The 24623-nt window shown below is 39.3% G+C and overlaps 1 protein-coding gene across 3 annotated transcripts in view; it reads left to right on the plus strand.

Annotated features, from left to right (window-relative positions):
- The window catches only part of LOC146775835 (NACHT, LRR and PYD domains-containing protein 12-like), a 497684-nt gene that overhangs the window by 442014 nt on the left and 31047 nt on the right, over positions 1-24623 (plus strand). For all 3 annotated transcript variants that reach the window (XM_085637540.1, XM_085637541.1, XM_085637542.1), the window contains one exon: positions 20920-21084. In XM_085637540.1, the coding sequence (XP_085493666.1) occupies positions 20920-21084 (165 nt within the window). The remainder of the gene's footprint in view (positions 1-20919; positions 21085-24623) is intronic.

Here is a 24623-nt window from a genome sequence, read left to right on the forward strand (position 1 = left end):
TTGGACCTTTTCTGGATGGTTTTGGGCATTGATCACCACATGGGGGTGGAAGGTTTTAACTGGTCTCTGTATTATCGTAGCAGTTCTGTTTTCTTGTTGCATTTGTGTCCAATGTGGTCCTTTACTCTGTTCCTTATGTGTGTCATTCTGTATTCCTGATAAGAAAGCTATTGCCAATGTCACTTATCAGAAACATCTAACTAAAGAAATAGAAGAAATGATGAAAATTGACATATACGATGATTATTCTAATAGACCGGATGTCGTCAGTAAATGCTGAAAGGGTCGTCTGTTGAAAATTGAAACAACGATGTGATTAGGCATTCACTAAAGACATGGATTCCCCTTTAGGACCGAGTTTCTTCCCTTATGTTGACTAATGTCTGGACTCCATTTTGTATTGTCATGTCTCCACGTGCTCAGCACGAGAAGAGTCCTATCTTCGTGTCGGTTCCATGATGGAATATCGTTAACATAAATATCGTCAGAAATAAATATCGTCACTAAAATATCGCTTACATTAATATCGTCATCCTATACTTAAACAAGAATTCACACAAATATCGATTTTTTTTTATCGACAACCCTAATATCGTTCACACTAATATCTACAACATAAATATCGACTACTACATTATCGACTTTATTTTAAATATCATTACCTTAGACATTTATATCGACTACACTAACATCGACGACCTATCTGCTTATAGAAATATACAAAAAATATCGTCTTTTTATTACCAACTCGATATGCACGATTCTTTTATTTTACTCACTTGTTTTTACTATTTTACTTTACAAAACTATTCACACATATAATTATTTAGTTTTCCTAATACTTATTGATATAAAAATATATAATATATGTTAAAAAAAATTACATTTACTGATACTATCATACACTCCGATGGCCTAAATGTGAAACACATTTCATTATTTTCTACATATAAACTATTTACATATAAAACAAAAAAGCACATATAAAACTTTTTACAATGTACTTTAACAAACAAATAGTGATGCTGAGGAAATATGAATTTTTATGGTCAATTGTGTCCCCTATCTAGACCCCAACAGCTCCATGTACATGCTACAAGTACATGTATGTTCCCTCCACTTCAAGCTATGAAGACGCAAATACAATTGTGTCCAACGTTAATATGTACTCTTTCATATCTGCCATGAATGGGCCAGATATTCCATTCCTGAGTATGCCTTGCCACCGTCTTTATGTGGTATACTTTTCACGTTTTCCAGCTCTGGCAAGGTAGGCCCTGAATCCTGCCATCGAGCTTTTTCCTGCTTCTGCCTCTGAATGCTCCAGCCTGGACCTGCATCTGTATCCATGAACTTTGTCTTACTCCCTGCGCGCCTAACGGTGCCTAGCCCGGCCTGTTGCCTGCCAAAACTGTATTCAGCCTTCAAGTTATCTGTTCCGCTCCTCAAGAAATGCATTCCTGTCTAGTAGCTTAGGTAAACATCCCTCTAGCTGCAGAACCAAGGGCCCGGCCTTACTGTCTCCGTGCAAGTAATTCATGACTCTTGTTACCATGGTAGGCCCATGCCCCCTCGCATCTCATGTAGACACTTAGACGCTTGTACACGCACTAGCAGTCAGTATAGAATAAGGATCTGTCCGAGAAGACCTTTCCTTCCAGATAACATAGTTCCTTAAACACAAGATATTAGATATGATTTAGGACTAGGTTGTCCTGACACCCCAGACTTCTGTCTCCTCATGTAGGGCTAAATGTCAAGTTCCCTTCACCCTCTAGTTACACGTCAATCACACGTCATGCGGCTGCGCGCGCATCTCTGCCATGTATTTTTGCTGACTTTGCAGGATTCTCTTATGGATCCACCCACATGTGTCATCATCATAATGACGTTTTTAGTATACGCCTCTATGCACGCCTATTGTAACGCCTTTTCTATTACGTATGTGTATTCTTATCAGCTGTTACGCCTCCTGCATCTGTCTTTACTGTAATGCATTACTATATATGCTTTAACCTGTCAATAATGTATTGCTGATCCCTTCCTGAACCTTCGTGGTGACGGAACTCGATTGCCTGGTTCGAACCATCATTCCTCTGTAAGGAATAAATTCCCTATTATACCCTCGAATACCACGGATTCTGCCTCTTATTTTTACTGAGTTATTCGTATTGTATTTTACCGCATAAATTAAGTCTAGGTAATTAAAATTTACCACATAATTGGCGCCCGAATAGGGACACCTCTCACACCCCACGCGCCGGAGGTGCGTTGCAGACCCGGTCTCCTGCCACAGCCGGACGGACAATTACGCGTACCCGCAGGATTTCCTGTATCTCCCTCAGGCCAACGGGGGCGACTGAGGCTGCGATCAACACCCAGACGAGGCGGTGAGGAGTGCGGAGAATCCCGACCAGAGCCTAGCTGAGAGAGCAAGATCCGAGGTATACAGAGGCCCACCAGATTCCGAAGTTCCGAAGTATCTAAGTCACGAGTCGAGTCCAGTCCAGTTTGGTCTAGTCCAGTCCAGACTTCCGAGGCCTTCCGTTCCGTGCTTCCCGGTGAGTACCGTTGCTGAGGACGCATCTAGACGTGCACATTAGTTTGTGCCAGTCAAGACGGGTCTGGGTACACAGACCTGGTCTGCACTGTTTTAGCAGTGTATCTGTGCTGTTTAGCAGTACATACAGTATATTTAGTATTATGCAATTAACTAGTTTTATTCTAATTATTATTGTTCGTTCTAAAATGTTTGATATGTTTTAAATGTCGTGGTATGAGTGATTGTTCGATCTTCATTGTGTTTATTGTAATTATTGTGTTCAAGACCGAGTAAGAATTAAGTAACAAGGTTCAAGATGCCGTTATTTTCAAAATTAAGACAGATAAAAACTAGAAAAGGGATACTCGAGGAAGCTGTTCCCATCCCACCTTGGAGGTACCAAAAGATCTGCCACCTCCGTTACTCCCGATTAAAGTACATCCCAAGACCGCAAAAGACATTTTCCTTTCTTCCTATTTAGACGATGCAGCCCCCGAATATGCTAATGGTGCGCAGCCACGCACACCACCCGTCAACGACGCTCAACCCCAAAATCAGCTGCACCCACCTCCGCAGCAACAAACTCCTACTCAAGTTCTAACCATTCCATCTGTTTCTACAGTCCTTCCTGCACCCACACTCTCTACCCTACACCCAACAAATCCTTTTGGACTTGGCACCTCAGGAGGTGCGACAGGAGGTTTTTCCACGCCACCGCCAACAACTAGATTGACTTATAGGGATTTAGCATACCAACGTACACCCCAAAGAATATCAGACAATATATTAAATGAGCCTCTTTCCGATTGTAGATATGATCCAGTGCCAGGAAAACACGACAGAATGTTGCTGTCTTCAGTACGTTTGCGACGAGCTGCAAACTATTTAATGACGTTACCAGGAATGGTTGAACATCTAGACAAAATATATCGCTTTATCCAATCAGGGCAAGGTCCTGAAAGTATTGCCGAAGCCATGGAATACCAGAAAGTAGACATACAAAAATTATTGTTACGCTTTTTCATAAACTGTTTGATCAGAAATAGAGATAGGCCTGAGGTAGATTCGGAGGAAATGCAAGCACTTACCAAATGGGGTCAGAATATAACAGATGGGAGACATGATAAACAGAAGTGTATAGAAGCCATGTGCCGAAGGATCAGAAAAGAAGTAGAACGAATACATGAAAGCAGAGTAGAAGCAGATAAAACTGAATCAGAGGAAGAGGAGGAGGAACAGTCAGAAATGAACACAGGACAATTTGAATTACCAGCTAAACAAATGATAGCTTATGTAGGAAAAGGAAGATCTTTTAATAAAACAATACGTCTGATACGTCCAGAATGTAACAGAATTTTTCAAACAGTTATTACAAATCCAAGGACCCCTGAACACTTATTCCAGGCTACTGATAAATTACTCCGAGAACGAAGGGGGTACCATGTGCTTGATTCTATGGATGAACAAGAATTAGCCAGGTCAGCAGTACAATGGGCTGACAGCTCTAAAAAATACAGTGATGATGCGCTAGCACACACGTTTCTAAATCTTGCCCCAGACGAACAGCGTTTAGCTAGTATATACATGATACAACATCTCCTTATATTATATAAAGGCCAACACTCCGATCCTGGTCCCCTACCTGATATATTGATAGAACTACTCATGAACAAATGGAGAGGTTTAGGTACCGATCTAATTAAAGTAATTCTAGAATACAGACATAGATATAGTGCCTTTTTGTGTCCAGAACATGATCCAGCTCCTTCCATGGAGAGAAAAACGTATTACATAGACAGACAGAATCCCTTACGCGAAGTACACCCAGTTAAGAAATGATGACAATACGTTTAGACGCGTGTTTGTGTACACGCCCATAACTAAAATAGAACTATTGGAAATGAAAAAATTGGTGCCCAGCCATGACAAAGATCCAGCAGGTTTTCACCGTGAACTAAAGGACATGTTACTCATGGGTGATTATACCTATCCTGACATTATGAAAATATTGAAAGTATTATTGCCTGCCGGTATTTATGAGAAACTCAAGGAAAAAGAATGGGAGGTGGGAGACCAAAAGATTGATTGGACCGCATTAGAAACTGAAGAAAATAGCAGAACTGCAGGCGTAGGGCTTGGGGACAAAACAAAAGCATTGCCAGGTTTATTAGTACAAGTATTGCCACGTTTGTTAACTACGAAAAAGGAAGATTGGGGAGCAATCTCAGCTTGTAAACAGAAACCCGATGAAGACACTAGTGATTTTTATTCCCGATTTGAAAAATGTTTTGGTATTAATAGCGGCCTGAAAGCAAATAGCGAGTCATATCCACATCTTTTTGTAACAAAACTAGTCGAGAATTCCCTGCCACAGGTTAAAAACAGAGTATTGAAAGTTGAGAGCACTTGGCAAGCTAACACTCCTTCACAAATGTTACAAATGTTACAGTATCACCAGAATAGAATTAGAGAAGGACAAGAACACGAACAAAGACGTATGAAAGACACGAAAATGAAAATGCTTGTCGCTCAGTCAGTTCCAGCTGACGGTCATAAAAAGGGTGCGACACAGTCCAGTAATTCAGCGGTTCCCGTTAAAGGGACATGCAACTATTGTAAACAGCCAGGTCATTATATAAACGATTGTGCAGTTCTGAAACATAATATCTCCACGGGTAAAACCAAGGAGAGACCACGTCCGCCTAGACAGGATCAGATCCAACAACAAGTACCTCAGAATATACAGTCTATGCAAGCTGCACAACAGACCGTACCACAACAACAGCCACAGCCTATTGCTGCAACACAGAACACGACACACTAGATGTACCAGTATGCACAAAATGACTATCCAGAATATCAGCGTTACACATGAAATAGCCTAGAGAGGGAAGTTGGCTTACCCCTTATTGAGGTTCCTATAGATCAAGAGGGTCCTTATGTACAGAGTCAAGTATTAGGGAAAGACAGAAAGTTTCTACTTGACACAGGGGCAATCAGAACAACTATAAGTCACGACGAAGTTCCAGGGGCACCCCTCTCAGGCTCACAAAATATTTCCCTTGGTTTTTCAGGAAAGCCCACTATTAACGAAGTATCGCAACCACTTGCATTTACAGTCGGTCCATTGACACGGACTACAGATCTATTGCTTACGAAATCATGCCCAGAAAACTTGTTAGGTATAAAAACATTGAAAGCTCTAGGAGCTATAATATGTTGTTCTCCGGACGGAGTACGACTATTTTTGCGTGACTTTAAAGGTCACTACGTGTCTAGAGACATGGATCACCGGTTACAGAACCTACCTGCACATTTATGGGCACAAGGCCCCACTGATGTAGGTTGTATGCACATTACACCATATCGAGTTACACTCAAAGCAGGAGTGGTACTACCACGAATGCGACAATACAAGTTACCGCCAGATGCTGTAGTGGCTTTACTGCAAATCATTGACGAGCTCATTGCACAAGGAGTGGTTGTAGAAACTGACTCCAATGTATGTAATTCTCCGATCGTTCCGATTCTTAAACGAACTGATCCAAAAGCACCCCCAGTATATCGATTAGTTATTGATCTGCGCGAATTGAATAAATGCATTGTACCACAATATCCCGTGGTCCCAGATATCTCTTCATTACTGACAGCTATTGATTCAGAGGCAACGTTCTTTACTGTAATTGACCTCAAGAACGCCTTCTTCAGCGTCCCAATCGATCCGGAAAGCCAATATTTGTTCGGATTCAGTTTAAATGGACGAAGTTTTAAATTCGCACGCGCACCTCAAGGATTTACAGAAAGTCCTAGCATCTACAGCCAAGCACTGAAAAGACAACTTGACAGTATCCACATGCCTGTTAACACTGCACTGCTTCAGTATGTCGATGATCTGCTGATCACCGCCCGAAGCGAACCCGAATGTGAAAAAGCATCACTGACGGTTTTACATTTCTTAGCCGACAAGGGGCACAAGGTGTCCCCTTCAAAGCTGCAATTTTGTGCCCAGCAAGTTGTGTACCTAGGGCACTTGCTGTCCAAATGGGGGAGACAGCTCACACCTGATCGTATCCAGTTAATTGTAAACATGCCACCACCCAAGACACAAAAGGAGGTACGGGCCTTTATAGGCCTCACTTCGTACTGCAGGCAGTGGATTCCCCAATATGCATTTTTAGCTAAACCACTCATTCAGTTGACAACCCAGGAGGCAGCGACATCGACTGTCCTCCCTTGGACTCCAGAACATACACAAGCTTTTGAAGACTTAAAGAAAGCTTTATGCCAAGCACCTGTTTTAGCGACACCATGTTACAGTAAGCCTTTTACACTCTTTGTTACAGAACGTGAAGGTACTGCCTTGTCAGTACTCACGCAGGAACAAGCAGGATCACACAAGCCATGTGCTTACTTTTCTAGCACGTTAGATCCTGTAGCTCAAGCTCTTCCTGCGTGTCTGAAATCAGTTGCAGCGACAGCTCTAGCGATCAGACAAAGCGATTCCATAGTATTAGGACATCAATTGACAGTACAGGTACCACACGCAGTAGAAGTTCTCTTGAACCGGACACAGACACAACACTTGACTATAGCACGACTGACAGGTTACGAACTCACATTGTTTCAGCCACACATAGAAATCAGACGTTGTAGTACATTAAATCCTGCCACACTTTTGCCATTAAGTGGAACAGACCCACTGGCACATGATTGTATTGAAGTCATTACTATTACGACGAAACCCCGACAAGACTTGACAGATGTCCCATTACCAGAACCAGACCTGACACTTTATGTAGATGGTTCATGTATGAGAACAAGTACGGGAAAGTTAGTGGCCACTTATGCAGTCACGACAGACACCGAAGTCATTGAAACAAATTGTATCGACACATTATCAGCTCAAGCAGCAGAGCTTATTGCCCTGACACAAGCCTGTATTCAAGCCAAGAATAGAAAAGTTAACATATACACAGATTCACGTTATGCTTTCGGAGTCGTACACGACTTTGGAGTCCTTTGGCGAGAGAGAGGTTATTTGACTTCTCACGGTGCCAACATTCAACACTGTCCCCTCATTCATGCTTTATTAGATGCAATACATCTGCCTATTTCAATATCCATCATGAAGTGTAAAGCTCATACAAAAGTCACCGATATTATTTCCCAGGGTAACGACCTAGCAGACCGAACAGCTAAGCAAACAGCACAGAACCAGACTCATACAACTGACTTGACAAAGACAATAGTTCCGACGCCGACACACTGCATGACAGTTAAGGGTCCCGCTCTTGATGTAATTGACATACAGACACATGCTACACCAGAGGAAATAAAGAAATGGACTGAATTAGGAGGGATCCAAACCGATCAGGGATGGATGACGAAGGGAAAATCTATATGGTTTCTCCCCGACTCAATGGTTCAAGTTATCATTAACACAATACATAGTCCAGCTCATCTAGGAGAAAAAGCCATGTTAGACAGTATTCAACACATTTGGTTCAACAAACACTTACGAGCTGCAGCCAGACAGAAAGTCCGAACTTGTATGATTTGTTGTCAGTTCAATCCAGGTAAAGGCGTACCTGTAGAGCAGGGTGGATTTCAACCTCCCGATCACCCTTTTGAAGTCCTCCAGATGGATTATATCCAGATGGAACGATGTCGAGGATTCAAATATGTCCTCGTAGTTGTATGCGCTCTTTCCCGTTGGACAGAGGCGTATCCCGTTTCAGATTACACTGCCCCGACTACTGCCAAACAATTAGTTCGTGAATTCTTCCCACGGTATGGTTTGCCCCGTATCGTGTACTCAGATAATGGCCAGCCGTTCTCATCCGAGCTAATGAAACACATTTCACTCTTGTTAGGCTATCAATGGAAATTCCACTGTGTCCGACATCCCGAGGCAGCAGGTCTCGTGGAACGTCATAATCAGACCCTGAAAATACGACTTTCTAAAATCTGTAGAGAGAAAGGTGTCGACTGGATAGTAGCCTTACCGGTTGCACTATTTTACATGAGAATGGTAGCACATTCTCGCACAGGGCTATCCCCGTACGAGGTGGTCTTCGGTAGGCCACCAAATATGTGGGGGACGCCTATACCTCGTAAAATAACTGATGTTGATTGTAATATGCTGACAGATTACCTTGCTTCCTTGATGTCTGCACTACAATCTTGCCGTTCACAGGTAGCTGCAGCCTTTCCCGACAACACCGAGGTAAAGCCCCATGAAGTAGTTCCGGGAGATCTCGTTTTCGTCAGAAACTTCGACAGGAGGAGCCCGTTGGAGCCTCGCTGGCTACAACCAAAGCTGGTTCTTCTAACGACGAGGACAGCAGTGAAGGTCGAGGGTCGCAAGGGTTGGTTACACTCGAGTCATATCAAGAAATTTCATGGACTACCATCCGAACTGAACTCTCAGCCCTGCCCCCTTCCAGAGACTGATTCAAAACTCCCCCTGGTTGAAAGGACCGAATCTCAAAACTATAAACTGAAACTAAGGTCTAGCAAGTCAGACAATTCGATTGTTTAAGTCCTCTCCAAGGTGAATCGGTTGAATTAAGTCTTTGACATGTATCCTCTAGACCGAATGAGAGAGAGAAATAGACAGAAACAGCTCAAGAAACATGCATACTGTAAAACACTTCATAGCCACTGTATAGTGACATTGTTGATTATGTTTTTCCTAAGTCTTTTTATTATTGCTGCAAGTATACTGTTACATATGTACTATCCTATTTTCAAGCGTGCTTACAATGTTACAGCCGAACATTCTTTTAGTGAACTACCTCCACATGAGTTGTCCTATAGATTTGCGCTGCGCAACAACACATTCATTAGTATGTTACACCATTTCCATCAGACCAGCAACGCTACAAATTGTTGGATATGTGGCCGACTCCCTCCCTATCAGAAATACAAAGGAGTTCTGCCTCTCTTTCCGTACCCATTTACACACAATGGTTCCTGTGGAGCATGGTTTAGTTTGATTAACTCTTTAGATTCAAACACTATAGTTTACCAGAGCAACTGGGTATGGGGAAACCTGAACTTAGTTTTGCTTAAAGCCTGTTATCCTAACAAGGAGGGACTTCCCAAAAGAACAGGAACTGACCTAGAAAATGAAGTATATGGATTAGGTAATTTTACACTTAACCTCATGATTCTAAATGTTGAATCTGAAGCTACACTAGTCTTGCCTGCTATGTCCGTATTACCAGTTAAAGGTGAATTATGTATAAGAAAGAATGGTTCAGTACATCTGGGTCATAGTAAATGTACTACTGTGATCGAATTCAGTGATAAAGGCAAGTCTACATTTAGAGCTTCCCGTCACTCCTACTTCATCTGTGGTCACACCGCATATATACGCCTACCCCTAGATTGGGATGGTACCTGTTACATTGCATTCCTTCTGCCACCTGTTTTCCTAGCCCCTCCTGATTATCATAGAAATACCAATCTAGTACACCATAGACCCCAGAGAGATATCCCGATTGTTGACTACACCGAAACAGCATGGGAACAATATACAGACTTCAATAAAGGTCTCTTTCCTTACATAGGTGTTGTCTCAAACAGTAAACTGATACGTAGATTAACCAGAACCCTTGAAGCAGTAGTGAATGAAACTACCTCTGCCCTAGGCAACTTAACAGAGGAGCAGTCTGCGATGCGGATTGTTGTTCTCCAAAATCGTCTTGTCCTTGACGTCATCCTAGCAGATAGGGGCGGAGCTTGTAGGGTCATCGGATCAAGTTGCTGTGTTTTCATCCCAGAAAACGCGCCATCCGTATATAAAGCCATAACTCGTCTTCACAAGATTGCAAACCAGATACATCAGAATGCAGGCACCTGGACATGGTCCGGTTGGTTCTGGAGCGTGTTGTCAGCCTGGGGATGGAAAGTCCTATCCTTCCTAGGTATTGGCCTTCTCATAGTATTCAGTTGCTGCCTATGTCTACAATGTGGACCAGCGATTTGCGGCCTGTGTGCCACATCGTGTATTCCACGTTCAAGTTTTCATTCAAGATCCCGGAAGAAGAAAGAAGAGCAAATGATGTTACATGAACAGATTGATGGATTCCTGAAGATCGATATTTCATGAGGGTCCGTAGGGGACAAGGAGGGAATGAGGAAATATGAATTTTTATGGTCAATTGTGTCCCCTATATTGACCCCAACAGCTCCATGTACATGCTACAAGTACATGTATGTTCCCTCCACTTCAAGCTATGAAGACGCAAATACAATTGTGTCCAACGTTAATATGTACTCTTTCATATCTGCCATGAATGGGCCAGATATTCCGTTCCTGAGTATGCCTTGCCACCGTCTTTATGTGGTATACTTTTCACGTTTTCCAGCTCTGGCAAGGTAGGCCCTGAATCCTGCCATCGAGCTTTTTCCTGCTTCTGCCTCTGAATGCTCCAGCCTGGACCTGCATCTGTATCCATGAACTTTGTCTTACTCCCTGCGCGCCTAACGGTGCCTAGCCCGGCCTGTTGCCTGCCAAAACTGTATTCAGCCTTCAAGTTATCTGTTCCGCTCCTGTTCCGTTATGCATTCCTGTCTAGTAGCTTAGGTAAACATCCCTCTAGTTGCAGAACCAAGGGCCCGGCCTTACTGTCTCCGTGCAAGTAATTCATGACTCTCGTTACCATGGTAGGCCCATGCCCCCTCGCATCTCATGTAGACACTTAGACGCTTGTACACGCACTAGCAGTCAGTATAGAATAAGGATCTGTCCGAGAAGACCTTTCCTTCCAGATAACATAGTTCCTTAAACACAAGATATTAGATATGATTTAGGACTAGGTTGTCCTGACACCCCAGACTTCTGTCTCCTCATGTAGGGCTAAATGTCAAGTTCCCTTCACTCTCTAGTTACACGTCAATCACACGTCATGCGGCTGCGCGCGCATCTCTGCCATGTATTTTTGCTGACTTTGCAGGATTCTCTTATGGATCCACCCACATGTGTCATCATCATAATGACGTTTTTAGTATACGCCTCTATGCACGCCTATTGCAACGCCTTTTCTATTACGTATGTGTATTCTTATCAGCTGTTACGCCTCCTGCATCTGTCTTTACTGTAATGCATTACTATATATGCTTTAACCTGTCAATAATGTATTGCTGATCCCTTCCTGAACCTTCGTGGTGACGGAACTCGATTGCCTGGTTCGAACCATCATTCCTCTGTAAGGAATAAATTCCCTATTATACCCTCGAATACCACGGATTCTGCCTCTTATTTTTACTGAGTTATTCGTATTGTATTTTACCGCATAAATTAAGTCTAGGTAATTAAAATTTACCACATAATAACAAACTCTTACGAAAATAACGGTTTTCTAATTCGAAATTACGTTCTCGACCAATGATTTTGAAATTTCACTAATTGAACCAATCAAAAGCTACCATTAATTAACTCACTAATATAAAAACAATTATACACTTAACGTAATTTACCATTTTTGGCACAAACTTGGAGAAAAACGGTTACCTTGCTGAGAGAAGAGAATACAAACCTACGACTACAACTACAAAACGTCATACTACACTTCAAGTAAGTAAAATCCCATTGCTTTTTTCATTCGAACTTAGCAAAAAGTAGATAAACTCCCTAATTTAAAAACTGTTCTTCTTTAGAGTGAAAACAAAACATGTTGAACTTATCAACAACGACCAAAAAATTAGATGTAAAAACATTTATAAACTACCTTATCCATGTCTACTTAGATAGCTGATAAAAATTATTTAAACTTGCTAAGTAAATGTAATATTTACTTCATATGTTAACAACTACTATCATCCAAATACTATAAGTAACACAATGATTATTTTTTCCACAGACTCTACAAAATTATTTACCTATCTACAACTACACTACCAACATCTTCTACTACATCAAGTAAGTATAGTCACTGTATGTATAACAATTCTGAAAGTAAAATCAAACACCTATAACACTAAATCATGTCTTTCATTATTCTTTAACACTACTACAGAACTTAAAAGTAAGAAAATTCAGAAAGAGAAATAAGAATAAAAGAATTACCAGTGAAGCCACATAGTAAGTATATGTTCACGCTTTTTCCTGCTCTTATACACATCTCTGTAAATCGTCTTCAATGTTCTTAAAAATACATATATATATTTTCCACAGATCTACCTTAGACATGGCAACTGGAGCTACTTTCATTACTTCGCAAAAAGGGAAACTAATGCTGAACTACATGGGTTACACCTACACCCAAGAAAGAGTAAAAGCGAATAAGACCCATTGGAAATGTAGCAAATATTACTCAAGTGCATGCTATGGTAGAGCAACAACTGTTGATAACAATGTGGTAAATGTACGTGAGCATAACCACCCACCAAATGTAACAGAAGTGGAAGTTAGAGAAGCACTGGAAACATTGAAAGATGCTAGTAAAGGATCACAAGAAACAAGCACTAGTATTTTGAAAAATGTTTTAAGCAAAGTGCCAGAACATGTGACAGGACAGCTACCTTCTATTCCCAACTTAAAAAGATTAATTTCAAAAACTAAACGTGCTTCAGATCCAACTCCACCAACGCCAGAAAGTTTTAAGGATATAAAAATATATCCTGAATATACCATTACACATAATGAGGATAAATTCCTAATGTATGACAACCAGAGTCATGACAAACGAGTTTTACTTTTTGCTACTAATAGTAATTTGCAAAAACTTAAATCATGTGAAACATGGATGATGGACGGGACTTTTAAAGTTTGTCCCAAACCTTTCTATCAACTTTACACCATCCATGGGGAATACCAAGATACAAATATCCCTCTAATTTATACTCTGCTGCCAAACAAAACAAATACTACCTACGTTGAACTTTTAACAAAGATCAAAGAATTAACAGATAATTACTATCCTCAAAAAATTATAATTGACTTTGAAATAGCCATGATTCAAGCTATCCTTAAGATATATCCCCATACCTCAATACAAGGTTGTTATTATCACTACAACCAAAGTATATGGAGGCACTTACAAAAATCTACCTTAAGCATTGAATATTGTACAAACAGTCACTTTGCTTATCAAATAAAAAAGTTGATTGCATTGGCATATGTACCAACAACAGAAGTAGCTAACTACTACAATTTATTAATTGACAGCCCTTTCTACCGCACCAATGAGAAAATACTAACTCCCTTCTTGGACTATTTTGAAGATACCTGGGTTGGAAGATTACATCGTTCAGGCCACCGTAAACAACCTAAATTTCAAATTCCATGGTGGAATGTGTATGCTAGTACAATAGCACAGAAAGCTAAAACTAACAACGCAGTTGAAGGATGGCATAATGCCTTCCAAGCCACTTTAGGAAGTAGTCAACCAACACTTCACAAACTAATCCAAAGCATTAAAAAAGAACAAAGCTACCAAGAACTCAGAATAGAGCAATCCCTTTCTAAAATTGGCCCTAAACTAAGTAAACAAACATTAAATATGTACGAATATCTCCAGCAAAAAACTAGACTGTACCCAAGTATAGAAGGTCTAGCATACTTAGACCTAATAGCTAAATCCATCCTTTAAATATAAATTTACCATGTTTAGTAATAATTTACTTTTTATTCTTAAAAAACAAATGAATATTGTAAAATATACATTAATATGTTCAATAGAATTATATATTAATTGTTTATTGTATATTAAAAAATGTTTTTCATTGTTAAATATTTTTCTCAGATGTTAAAAAATGTAAATTTATGTTATGTACATATCGTGATAAAATCAATGTCATAAAAAATATGTAATATATTAAATTTTTATAAAAAATATAAAAATTTAATATACTAATGTATGCATAATTGAAACTGTATTTATGTACAAAACTGCAATATAATTTGTTAACAAAAATTATGTTAAATGTTTTATAAAATGTTCAAAATCTTTGCAGTAACAAATTAAACTATGAATAAAAAAAAGATCTAAAAATTGTTATTTCTTAATTTAGAAACTTGTCATATGTATGTAAAAATGTTATAAATTTTTTTTAATTTATATTGTTGAAATGAATATTACAACATGACATATATTATTCTTATTAAAAATAGTAAATAGATATTGCTGGATAATAAACCATAATAATTAACTATTCTAACTCCAATCCTACGTAAGTCAGGGTAAATGGTGGATAGTAAACCATTATAATTAACTATTCTAACTCCAAACAAAACATAAGTCAAGGAAAGTGCTGGATTGTAAACCATAATAATTTACTAATCTAACTCCAATCCAACATAAGTCAGGGAAAGTGCTGGATTGTAAACCATAATAATTTACTATTCTAACTCCAATCCAACATAAGTCAGGGAAAATGCTGGATAGTAAACCATAATAAATTACTATTCTAACTCCAAACATAACATAACTCAGGGAAAGTGCTGGATAGTAAACCATAATAAATTACTATTCTAACTCCAATCCAACATAAGTCAGGGAAAGTGCTGGATAGTAAACCATAATAAATTACTATTCTAACTCCAAACATAACATAAGTCAGGGAGAGTGCTGGATAGTAAACCATAATAAATTACTATTCTAACTCCAATCCAACATAAGTCAGGGAAAGTGCTGGATTGTAAACCATAATAATTTACTATTCTAACTCTAATCCAACATAAATCAGGGAAAGTGCTGGATTGTAAACCATAATAATTTACTATTCAAAGTCGAATCCAACATAAGTCAGGGAAAGTGCTGGATAGTAAACCATAATAAATTACTATTCTAACTCCAAACATAACATAAGTCAGGGAAAGTGCTGGATAGTAAACCATAATAAATTACTATTCTAACTCCAAACATAACATAACTCAGGGAAAGTGCTGGATAGTAAACCATAATAAATTACTATTCAAACTCCAATCCAACATAAGTCAGAGAGAGTGCTGGATAGTAAACCATAATAAATTACTATTCAAACTCCAATCCAACATAAGTCAGGGAAAGTGTTGGATAGTAAACCATAATAAATTACTATTCTAACTCCAAACATAACATAAGTCAGAGAAAGTGCTGGATAGTAAACCATAATAAATTACTATTCTAACTCCAAACATAACATAATTCAGGGAGAGTGCTAGATAGTAAACCATAATAAATTACTATTCTAACTCCAATCCAACATAAGTCAGGGAAAGTGCTGGATAGTAAACCATAAAAAATTACTATTCTAACTCCAAACATAACATAAGTCAGGGAGAGTGCTGGATAGTAAACCATAATAAATTACTATTCTAACTCCAAACATAACATAAGTCAGGGAGAGTGCTGGATAGTAAACCATAATAAATTACTATTCTAATTCCAATCCAACATAAGTCAGGGAAAGTGCTGGATAGTAAACCATAACAAATTACTATTCTAACTCCAATCCAACATAAGTCAGGAAATGTGCAGGTTAGTAAACAATATAAATTTTTCTATCTAAATTATTTTTTATACCCTATGACCCTATAATACCAAAATAACGCTTATTCAATATTAATTTAATATTTTTTATTAATATTAAAAAATAAATTTCATGTAAAATTTAAAATTTCGAAGTTAAATTTTGATTTCATGCTAAATTTCTATTTTATTAATATTTTCTACACTTTTAAAACACGACATTTTTAAATTACTAGCCACCCTAATCCCCTATAATACCAAAAACCCGCTCCTAAAATTTTTTGGGGGAAGTTTTAAATTTAATTACAAAATTAATTTGGTGAACAAGTCGAAATTTCTAATTAAAATTTCGATTTCTTAATTATTTTCTAATATTTTTATATTTTAGAAATTTTGTAAAAACCAAATTTTAAATTACTACCCACCCTTATCCCCTATAATACCAATAACCCGCTCCTAAAAATTTTTTGGGGAATTTTAAAATTTAATTACAAATTTAATTTTGTGAACAAATCGAAATTTCTAATTAAAATTTCGATTTCTTAATTATTTTCTAATATTTTTATATTTTAGAAATTTTGTAAAAACCAAATTTTAAATTACTACCCACCCTTATCCCCTATAATACCAATAACCCGCTCCTAAAAAAGTTTTGGGGAATTTTAAAATTTAATTACAAATGTAATTTCGTGAACAAATCGAAATTTCTAATTAAAATTTCGATTTCTTAATTATTTTCTAATATTTTTATATTTTAGAAATTTTGTAAAAACCAAATTTTATATTACTACCCACCCTTATCCCCTATAATACCAATAACCCGCTACTAAAATGTTAACAATTCTTTTGTAGAAAATATTTTTTAACACATATTATTACTAGTAGGAGTTTTGTAAGTTTTTTAAAAACATAATACATATTTTTTTATAAATTTTATAACAACTTATATTTTTCTGTCGATATTATATGAAACGACATTTTGATCAACGATATTCCGTTCATCGATATTTTTTCTTGACGATATTTTTGTCATTCTCAAGAAACAATATTTTTTACAAAGATATTTTCTATTACGATATTTTTCACAGTCGATATTCTTACCACGATATTAATGCTAGTCGATATTTTCCCGTCGATATTCTATCTTTATACCCTTCGTGTCAGTCGCTCTCGTTATCTGCCTAGTAACAGTCTATAAATAGCTCCTTTGTCCGTCTGGCGCATGCCCAGACTTGACCACATCTGTTATCGGTTAGTCTTTGCTTGACCATGTTTTCGCGGGCTCAAGGAGTGTGTTAACTCCGCCCACATATTGATTCTGTATCGAAAATGTCCATAAAAGGTAATGTTTTTCGCCTCATGTTGTATCCACCCACTTATGAGCCCCTCTGTTGTGTATAAAAGGGGACCGTGTACGCAAGTTCTTTGTGCTACTCTATGCAATACTGAAGGGTGTTGTATGGATTGTAGGACCACCCTTAAGGGTTAATAAACTTTGTCTTTGTACTTTGCAGTTTCCGTGCCAACTTCCTTGTAGATTCCATTACAGGAGAGCGAACCCTTGTGTCCTGCGGGCCTAGCTGGGGCCTGTATTCATCAAATATAATGTTTAGATTCTTAGGTCTGGATGGGTAGTTAAAAGTATTATAAGAATATTAAGTTAGCTGCTCCTCCAATCATTGAAGCACAGTGAGTGTGTCTGATCCTCCCTTTAGGCAGACTCTTCTCCAAGAAAGGTTTTTCAAAACAAACAATTTCACATACAATTTCATGATACAGTGGCTGAACAAAACTGAAGGTTTTACACTGCAGTTCATGGAGGAGATTGCAGTGGTGTGGCTCCTTAAGGTGCACCAACCTTTTTTTACTGAACCCTTCCCAGAAGAGATTCTACAGGCCATCGACTCCATGGATGGCCCCAATGCGCCTGGGCTAGATGGTTATACGGTCACTTTCTACAAAATATATAAACAGCTCCTGGCACCCCACCTCCTGGAGGTGTATAGGGAAGCGATGGAACTGGGCGAGCTTCCACCTACCCTTCGTGAAGCAGTGATTATCCTACTTCTTAAACCCAGGAAAGACCCAGCGCTATGGGGATCGTAATGGCCCCTATCGCTGTTGAATTTCGATAATAAAATCTTAGTGAAAATGTCTTTCGCTTTTTATGGAAAAAATAATCTCCCCTACTCAGTCTGGATTAATTCCACACAGATCTACTGCCCTGAATCTGTGCTCACTCTTTGCGGTGATACACAGAGTTGATCCCTCGGTGCCTGCGGAGGCGGCGCTATTAGATGCTGAAAAGGCATTTGATTGGCTGGAGTAGGATTTTCTGCATGCCACATTACAAAAACTGGAGGTTCCCCTTGGATTCTCCTCCCTTATCCGGTAATTGTACACATGACCCACAGCGCAAATCCGGCTAAACGGCACGATCACACAAACATTTCCTTTATCGCGGGGAACCAGGCAAGGGTGCCCATTGTCACCTTTGTTATTCATTATAGCGATAAACCCACTTATGCGACAATTACAAATGAAACATATACACAGGGAATTGCAATTCAAACCTGGTCCGCCATTAGTTACAGCATAGTTGACGATATTATCCTTTACAGATGACACTCAAATGATACCCTGGCACCAATACTTAGGGATAAAATGCAATATGAAGCCTTATCAGGCCTATATGTCAACTGGGGTAAGTCCAAACTATTCCTCCTGACAGCCGCAATGAAACCTGTATTGAGTGAGTTTCCCCTTGTGTGCTGTGACACCTCCACAAAATATTTGGGAATACACACACACAGAAAAATAGCAAATACTGTGACTGAACTACTGCCTGGCAATGGATAAGTTGATGGAGCGAGTAGAGCGATGGATCATACTCCCCCATCGATGGCGCATCTAATCGCCATTATCAAAATGTTCGTTTTGCCCCAGTTTTTATATCTCTTTCAGAATATCCCCATACCATTAACAAATGCGTTCTTCACCACGCTCCGCTCTACTCTTACAAAGCTGGTATGGGGAGCAAGCAACAGCACATAGGGTGGACCACATTGACTCTTCCATATGAGGGAGGAGGATTCAGAGTCCCTAATTTGCATATATACTACTTAGTGGCTCAATGTAGCTTCGCGGGACACTGGTACCATCCGGACGTACATATACCATATGCCAAGCCTGATCCGGTTCTGGCTTCCCCTGTAGTGTTGGCTGCTATACTACCTGCAGGCTTGTCTTGCGACCCACAAGACATACAAACTGTATCTACTACTAGCTGGGCATGGACAAGACTGTTGCGTAAGCTGGGTGGACAATTGCTATACTCCTCGGCAATCCCCCTAGCGGCCAACCCTTGGGTACCCATCACACAGGAAGCCTTAGTCTAAAGCACCTTAGCAAGATACTCATTAAAAACATTTGGGGATCTCTTCTCAGATGGACATATATTCTTGCGTACCGCGGACATACACTTCCAAAATGCCCCCTTAATAGAACACTTTGTCCTGCGACAGTTACAAGGCGCGATCAGAGATCAGATGCCTACTTACCAATTAAACCCAGAAGAGTTCACGCCACTGACAATGCTTATCACCGACATCAATGGGGACCATCTCATCTCTAAATTGTACAACACTAGTATAGCACTAACCCCCACGCACAATGCAAAAACACGAGCTGCATGGGAACAGGACCTAGGATATATCTTACCAGATCAGAAGTGGTACAGCTGCTGCACGCAAATGAAACTAATATCCTTGAATCACTGACACAAACTAATACTCTTTAAGTTTCTTGGCGGGCGTATGTCACACCAGCCATACTTCACCGACTAGACCCCAACCACCCAGGTAGTTGTCCCAAATGCCAGGCACCTATGGCAGACTTTGCCCTATGACCTGGACATGTCGCAAAGTGGCCAAATATTGGTGCAACATATTTATGATTATTTCTCATATGATGCAATTCCACAATGACCCCTCCCGCTGCTAGCACTCCTAGGCTACGTCCAAGAAATCCCTAAATCCTCACATAGATACGTGGCTATTCCACTACTACTGGCGAAAAGAGAACTAGCTGTACACTGGGGAACTAAACGTATGCCCGATAGACAAACCTGGATTAAGAGCCTGGTATACTGCAACACAAACAGTGAGCTATATGCAACCTTTTCAACCACCTACGTCCAGACCCTGAGATATATGGCAGTCACTGCGTTCCTATCTACTTACTCTGGACAGTAACGCCTATGAACAGATATGGCAGGAAACACCAACGAAATTGAAGATCCTATAGGAGTACTTAGACATCACCGCTCTGCGATGACCTGAATTATCTTGAAGCCTTTGCACTAGAAGTGGATTGTGTGTAATACATGTTGTGTTATTTGAACTGCATAGGTATGATCATGTACCATGCAACTCTGTAGACAATGTTTGGCCGAACACGTAATGCTCCACCTGCTTGTATTTGTATGCTCTTCTTTTTGTTTTTCTTTTCTGCAAAATGAAAAATTACGTTTCTAAAAAAAAAGCTTCACTGAATTGTTCAAATACATGTACTGGAAACCAGTCACCTGGGCTTCCAGCATTCTGTGAAAAGTCTTGTTTTACAAGAGAGCTTTCTTAGTAACTATTTGTTCTACAAACCATTTACAAGGGCTGCATGTTCAAGGATGTAATAGGCACCAGAGTCTGAAGCAATCACTATCTTTATGGGGCCGGCACATATTCCATAGATTAGTTTGATTGCAGTTGCTAACCGTCTTTCAAGAATTTCAAAATTTTGTTTTGTAAATGTAACATTAATGTTGACACCGCTTTTACTGATTCAGTGCTTTAATTTGTAAAAAAAAAAAAAAAAAGAGCAGGACCACAGTTTTTCTTAGGACCTGTCTCTCTTCTGTAGGCTTGCGGAGAACAGTCTAGCTGATGACAGCTGCCGCAAACTTCGGTGCCTTGAAAACTGCACAACCCTCAAGAAGCTGAACCTGAGCGCCAACCTCCTTACTGACCGTTGTGCTGAGGACATAGGGAGGTTAATACGATCCTGTACTAGCCTCACCGAGATCAGGTAAAATACATTCACTTTCAAACTATATTTTCGAATATCTGTTTGTTTCAGTACCACTAGACTACCTAAAAACTGTTTGGGGCCTATCAAAACGGATATGTAAACTCTCGGTCAACCAGAAATGAGTACATTTTCTTTTTAGTTCCCATAAGTGGACCTCACTGGGACCAGGGATTATTATTTTTTTTTAATTTATACTCTGTTGCGGGTTGCTTTTTCATTGTGGTCATTGTAGCAATGTGGACATTGTTTCTTTGGAAACTGTTAAAAATAAAAATTACATTATATCTACATCTGACAACTGTTTCATTTAATGCTCTATTTACACGCATTCTTCTAATTATTTTCCTCTTCGCGAGATCCTCAAAGGCAGACGCTATATTATAGTCTTGACATTGGTAGTGAATAGAAGTGGGCATGGCTGATCTTGAAGGGATAATGAAGTGACACATGGGAGGGTTGGTTCATTCTGAATGAGACCTTTTGTAAAGTCAAATTATCTTGATTGTTGTTGGATGACAAATTAACTTTGCAGCAAGTTTTCTCATTTTCAGAGAATAGATGCATTAGTTAGAACTAAATAACAAATAACAAAGAAATAGCAAAGTACGCAGAGCTGTCTGATTCCTTAAGGTTTGATGCAATGTTAGAGATAAGGTTTTTGAATGGATGCAGAAAAGGACCTGCTAGCAAGAAGCACTGGATCCATCAGATGTTCAGCCCTGCCAAGTTTCCCTGGTCCATGCTTGATGTAATGCTCCAGTTAAGGTTTTCTCTTTAGACTTGTAGTCTTGCTTATTTCATTATAAAACAGGACTACAAGTCCCAGAATTCAAAGAAAAATCATTCACTGGAGCAGTACATCAGGCATCCACCACTTTGCTCTCCATATGAAGCAGGTTGGATGAAGCTGGCAAACTGAAAATCTTCATCAATATAAATCCCCCGAGGGGGAAGAAAGGGTCTAAGGGAAAAGTTTAGTGACCAACACAACAGTTCAAATCCCCTATCCTTACATACAATACAAATAGTGAACTGGTGGTCATGGAAAAATGAGGAACTGAATACAAAGAACAGGTGAAAAATAGAAGAATGCTATAATCAACTATTCTGAGTGTGGTTAATAGAAATAGAACAAAGTACTCTTGATGCGGATTCCCATCAACTGCCAAGGGAGGCCAGTGTCATCACTTGGTAATCCTTCCTTCCTGTCACTACTCCTTTTAGCCAAGAGGCCAGTGTAGTAGGCAAGATCAGAGCAGAGTACAAGTTCCAAGGAGAAATCGACCAAGAGTGGCCATATGTATTCCTGTTGACAGGTACTATGTGTAGTGAGTGCAGTGCAAGTGAAAAAAAACTATTAAAAAGGGAGTTGGACAGGGAAAACTATGTTTATTGAATATCTCTGTTCCAATCCGATTAAAAAGAAGAATTGTAGCGGCAACTTTTAGCAAATAGGTTGCATCATATAGGGGTCAACTAGTTTCAGCCAGTTGGGACTATTTTCCCGGCTTTCTTCAGGACCAATACATAATTGCTACTGCAAGTGAAAAACAAGAAAAAGTGGAAAAAATGGCAAGTTGTTAAGTGATACAACCTGGTACCTATCGACCTCACAGCAAGTAGGGTATATTTCACTCCTGACTTGTGTGAGCGTCAGACCTCACCATGAGGTCTGACGCTCACACAAGTCAGGAGTGAAACCTATTTGCTAAAAGTTGCCGCTACAATTCTTCTTTTTAGTCGGATTGGAACAGAGATATTCAATAAACATAGTTTTCCCTGTCCAACTCCCTTTTTAATAGTTTTTTTTCACTTGCACTGCACTCACTACACATAGTACCTGTCAACAGGAATACATATGGCCACTCTTGGTCGATTTCTCCTTGGAACTTGTACTCTGCTCTGATCTTGCCTACTACACTGGCCTCTTGGCTAAAAGGAGTAGTGACAGGAAGGAAGGATTACCAAGTGATGACACTGGCCTCCCTTGGCAGTTGATGGGAATCCGCATCAAGAGTACTTTGTTCTATTTCTATTAACCACACTCAGAATAGTTGATTATAGCATTCTTCTATTTTTCACCTGTTCTTTGTATTCAGTTCCTCATTTTTCCATGACCACCAGTTCACTATTTGTATTGTGTGTTAAACTGAAAATCTTGCCTTCACCAGAAGTGACGTGATGGGCATCTTTTTTCTACAATTAACAGCAGGGGCGAAGCTTCAAGGTGGGTGTTTAGGGTGTTACACCCGCCCTATTAAATGTATTTTGCAGTAAATGGTAGGGAACAGGCACTCTCAGTTGGGTATGGTGAGTCTGTCAGATTTCACATGGATTTTTAAATATACACACTGTTGTAAACACATACTTTAAAAAAAATATATACTATGTTTCCTGGCACTTACTACACCTAAAAACCAACATTTCTCTTCCTATCCAGTGGCCATTAAGTCCGCCTCATGCCCTGCTTGTCGTATTATTGTATTTTAGCTGGATATGCCAGTGTAATTGTTCGGAAATCTGAAGCTCAACACCCCACCTTTTCTGACCAAAATACGCCCCTGATTATCAGTTACATTGTGTATATATGTAACGTTACTACTGGCTGCTTGAATTCAAAGTGAAACTTGTTTTTGAAGCGTTGAAGAGGTTGACCATGTATTTCCCAGTCATTACTGACACTGTTTCCAGCCCTTAAGGTTCGTGTGATCACTTAATGCATTCTGGGTTTGCAGTCTTGCTTTTCTTCCATAGAACTTGTTCGACTAGCTCACCTGAAAGCAATGATTTGTATTTGAAAAGCTCAGGACTGGAGACAGTGTCCCTGCTGACCTGGAGCGGGGTGGACATCCTAGTCTTAAAAGAAATAACAATGCTATACAATTGCATAGCATACATTTTTATGATTTACTTTCATTTTGGATATATTCAGTTCCAGAATGGAATGATTTAAACCAAAAGGGCCCCTGTCCTGTGTTGCTTCCAGTGCACTACAGTTCAGTGCTCTGGCTATGAATCATTGATACCCAAGTCTGCCATCCCTTATTCTGCTGCTCTCTCTTCATTACTGTGTGACTGACAGCTCCAGCGCAGAAACTACTACTATCTCTCTAGGGTCAGTGAGACTTTGATGTCAAGCACCTAAAAAGCAGGAATTACTGACACAATATCAACAACAATAATATTGTGTAACAAATATATTGTCAAAAATATTGGTTTACAAAAATATTCTTTCCCTATACTTATAATGGTAGGTACAAAAATTTTTTTAAAAATCTCGTTTCACACTAATATTGTAAAAAACGTACAAAAATATCAATGTTTAATTAATAAATATATATATATATATATATATATATATATATATATATATATATATGTATATGTATATGTATATATCAAAGCTCCAAGGTTCCCACCTGTGGAGACACACTCTGACATCCACTACAGCAACCTTCATGAGGTGAGAGCCGGATCGGCAGGCGGATCCAGTTTACAGCATGCCTGTCGATTCACGCCTGACGTGTTTCATGCTC

Source organism: Triturus cristatus, chromosome 12 (genome assembly GCF_964204655.1).
Source record: "Triturus cristatus chromosome 12, aTriCri1.1, whole genome shotgun sequence".
In the NCBI taxonomy this organism is placed as follows: Eukaryota; Metazoa; Chordata; class Amphibia; order Caudata; family Salamandridae; genus Triturus; species Triturus cristatus.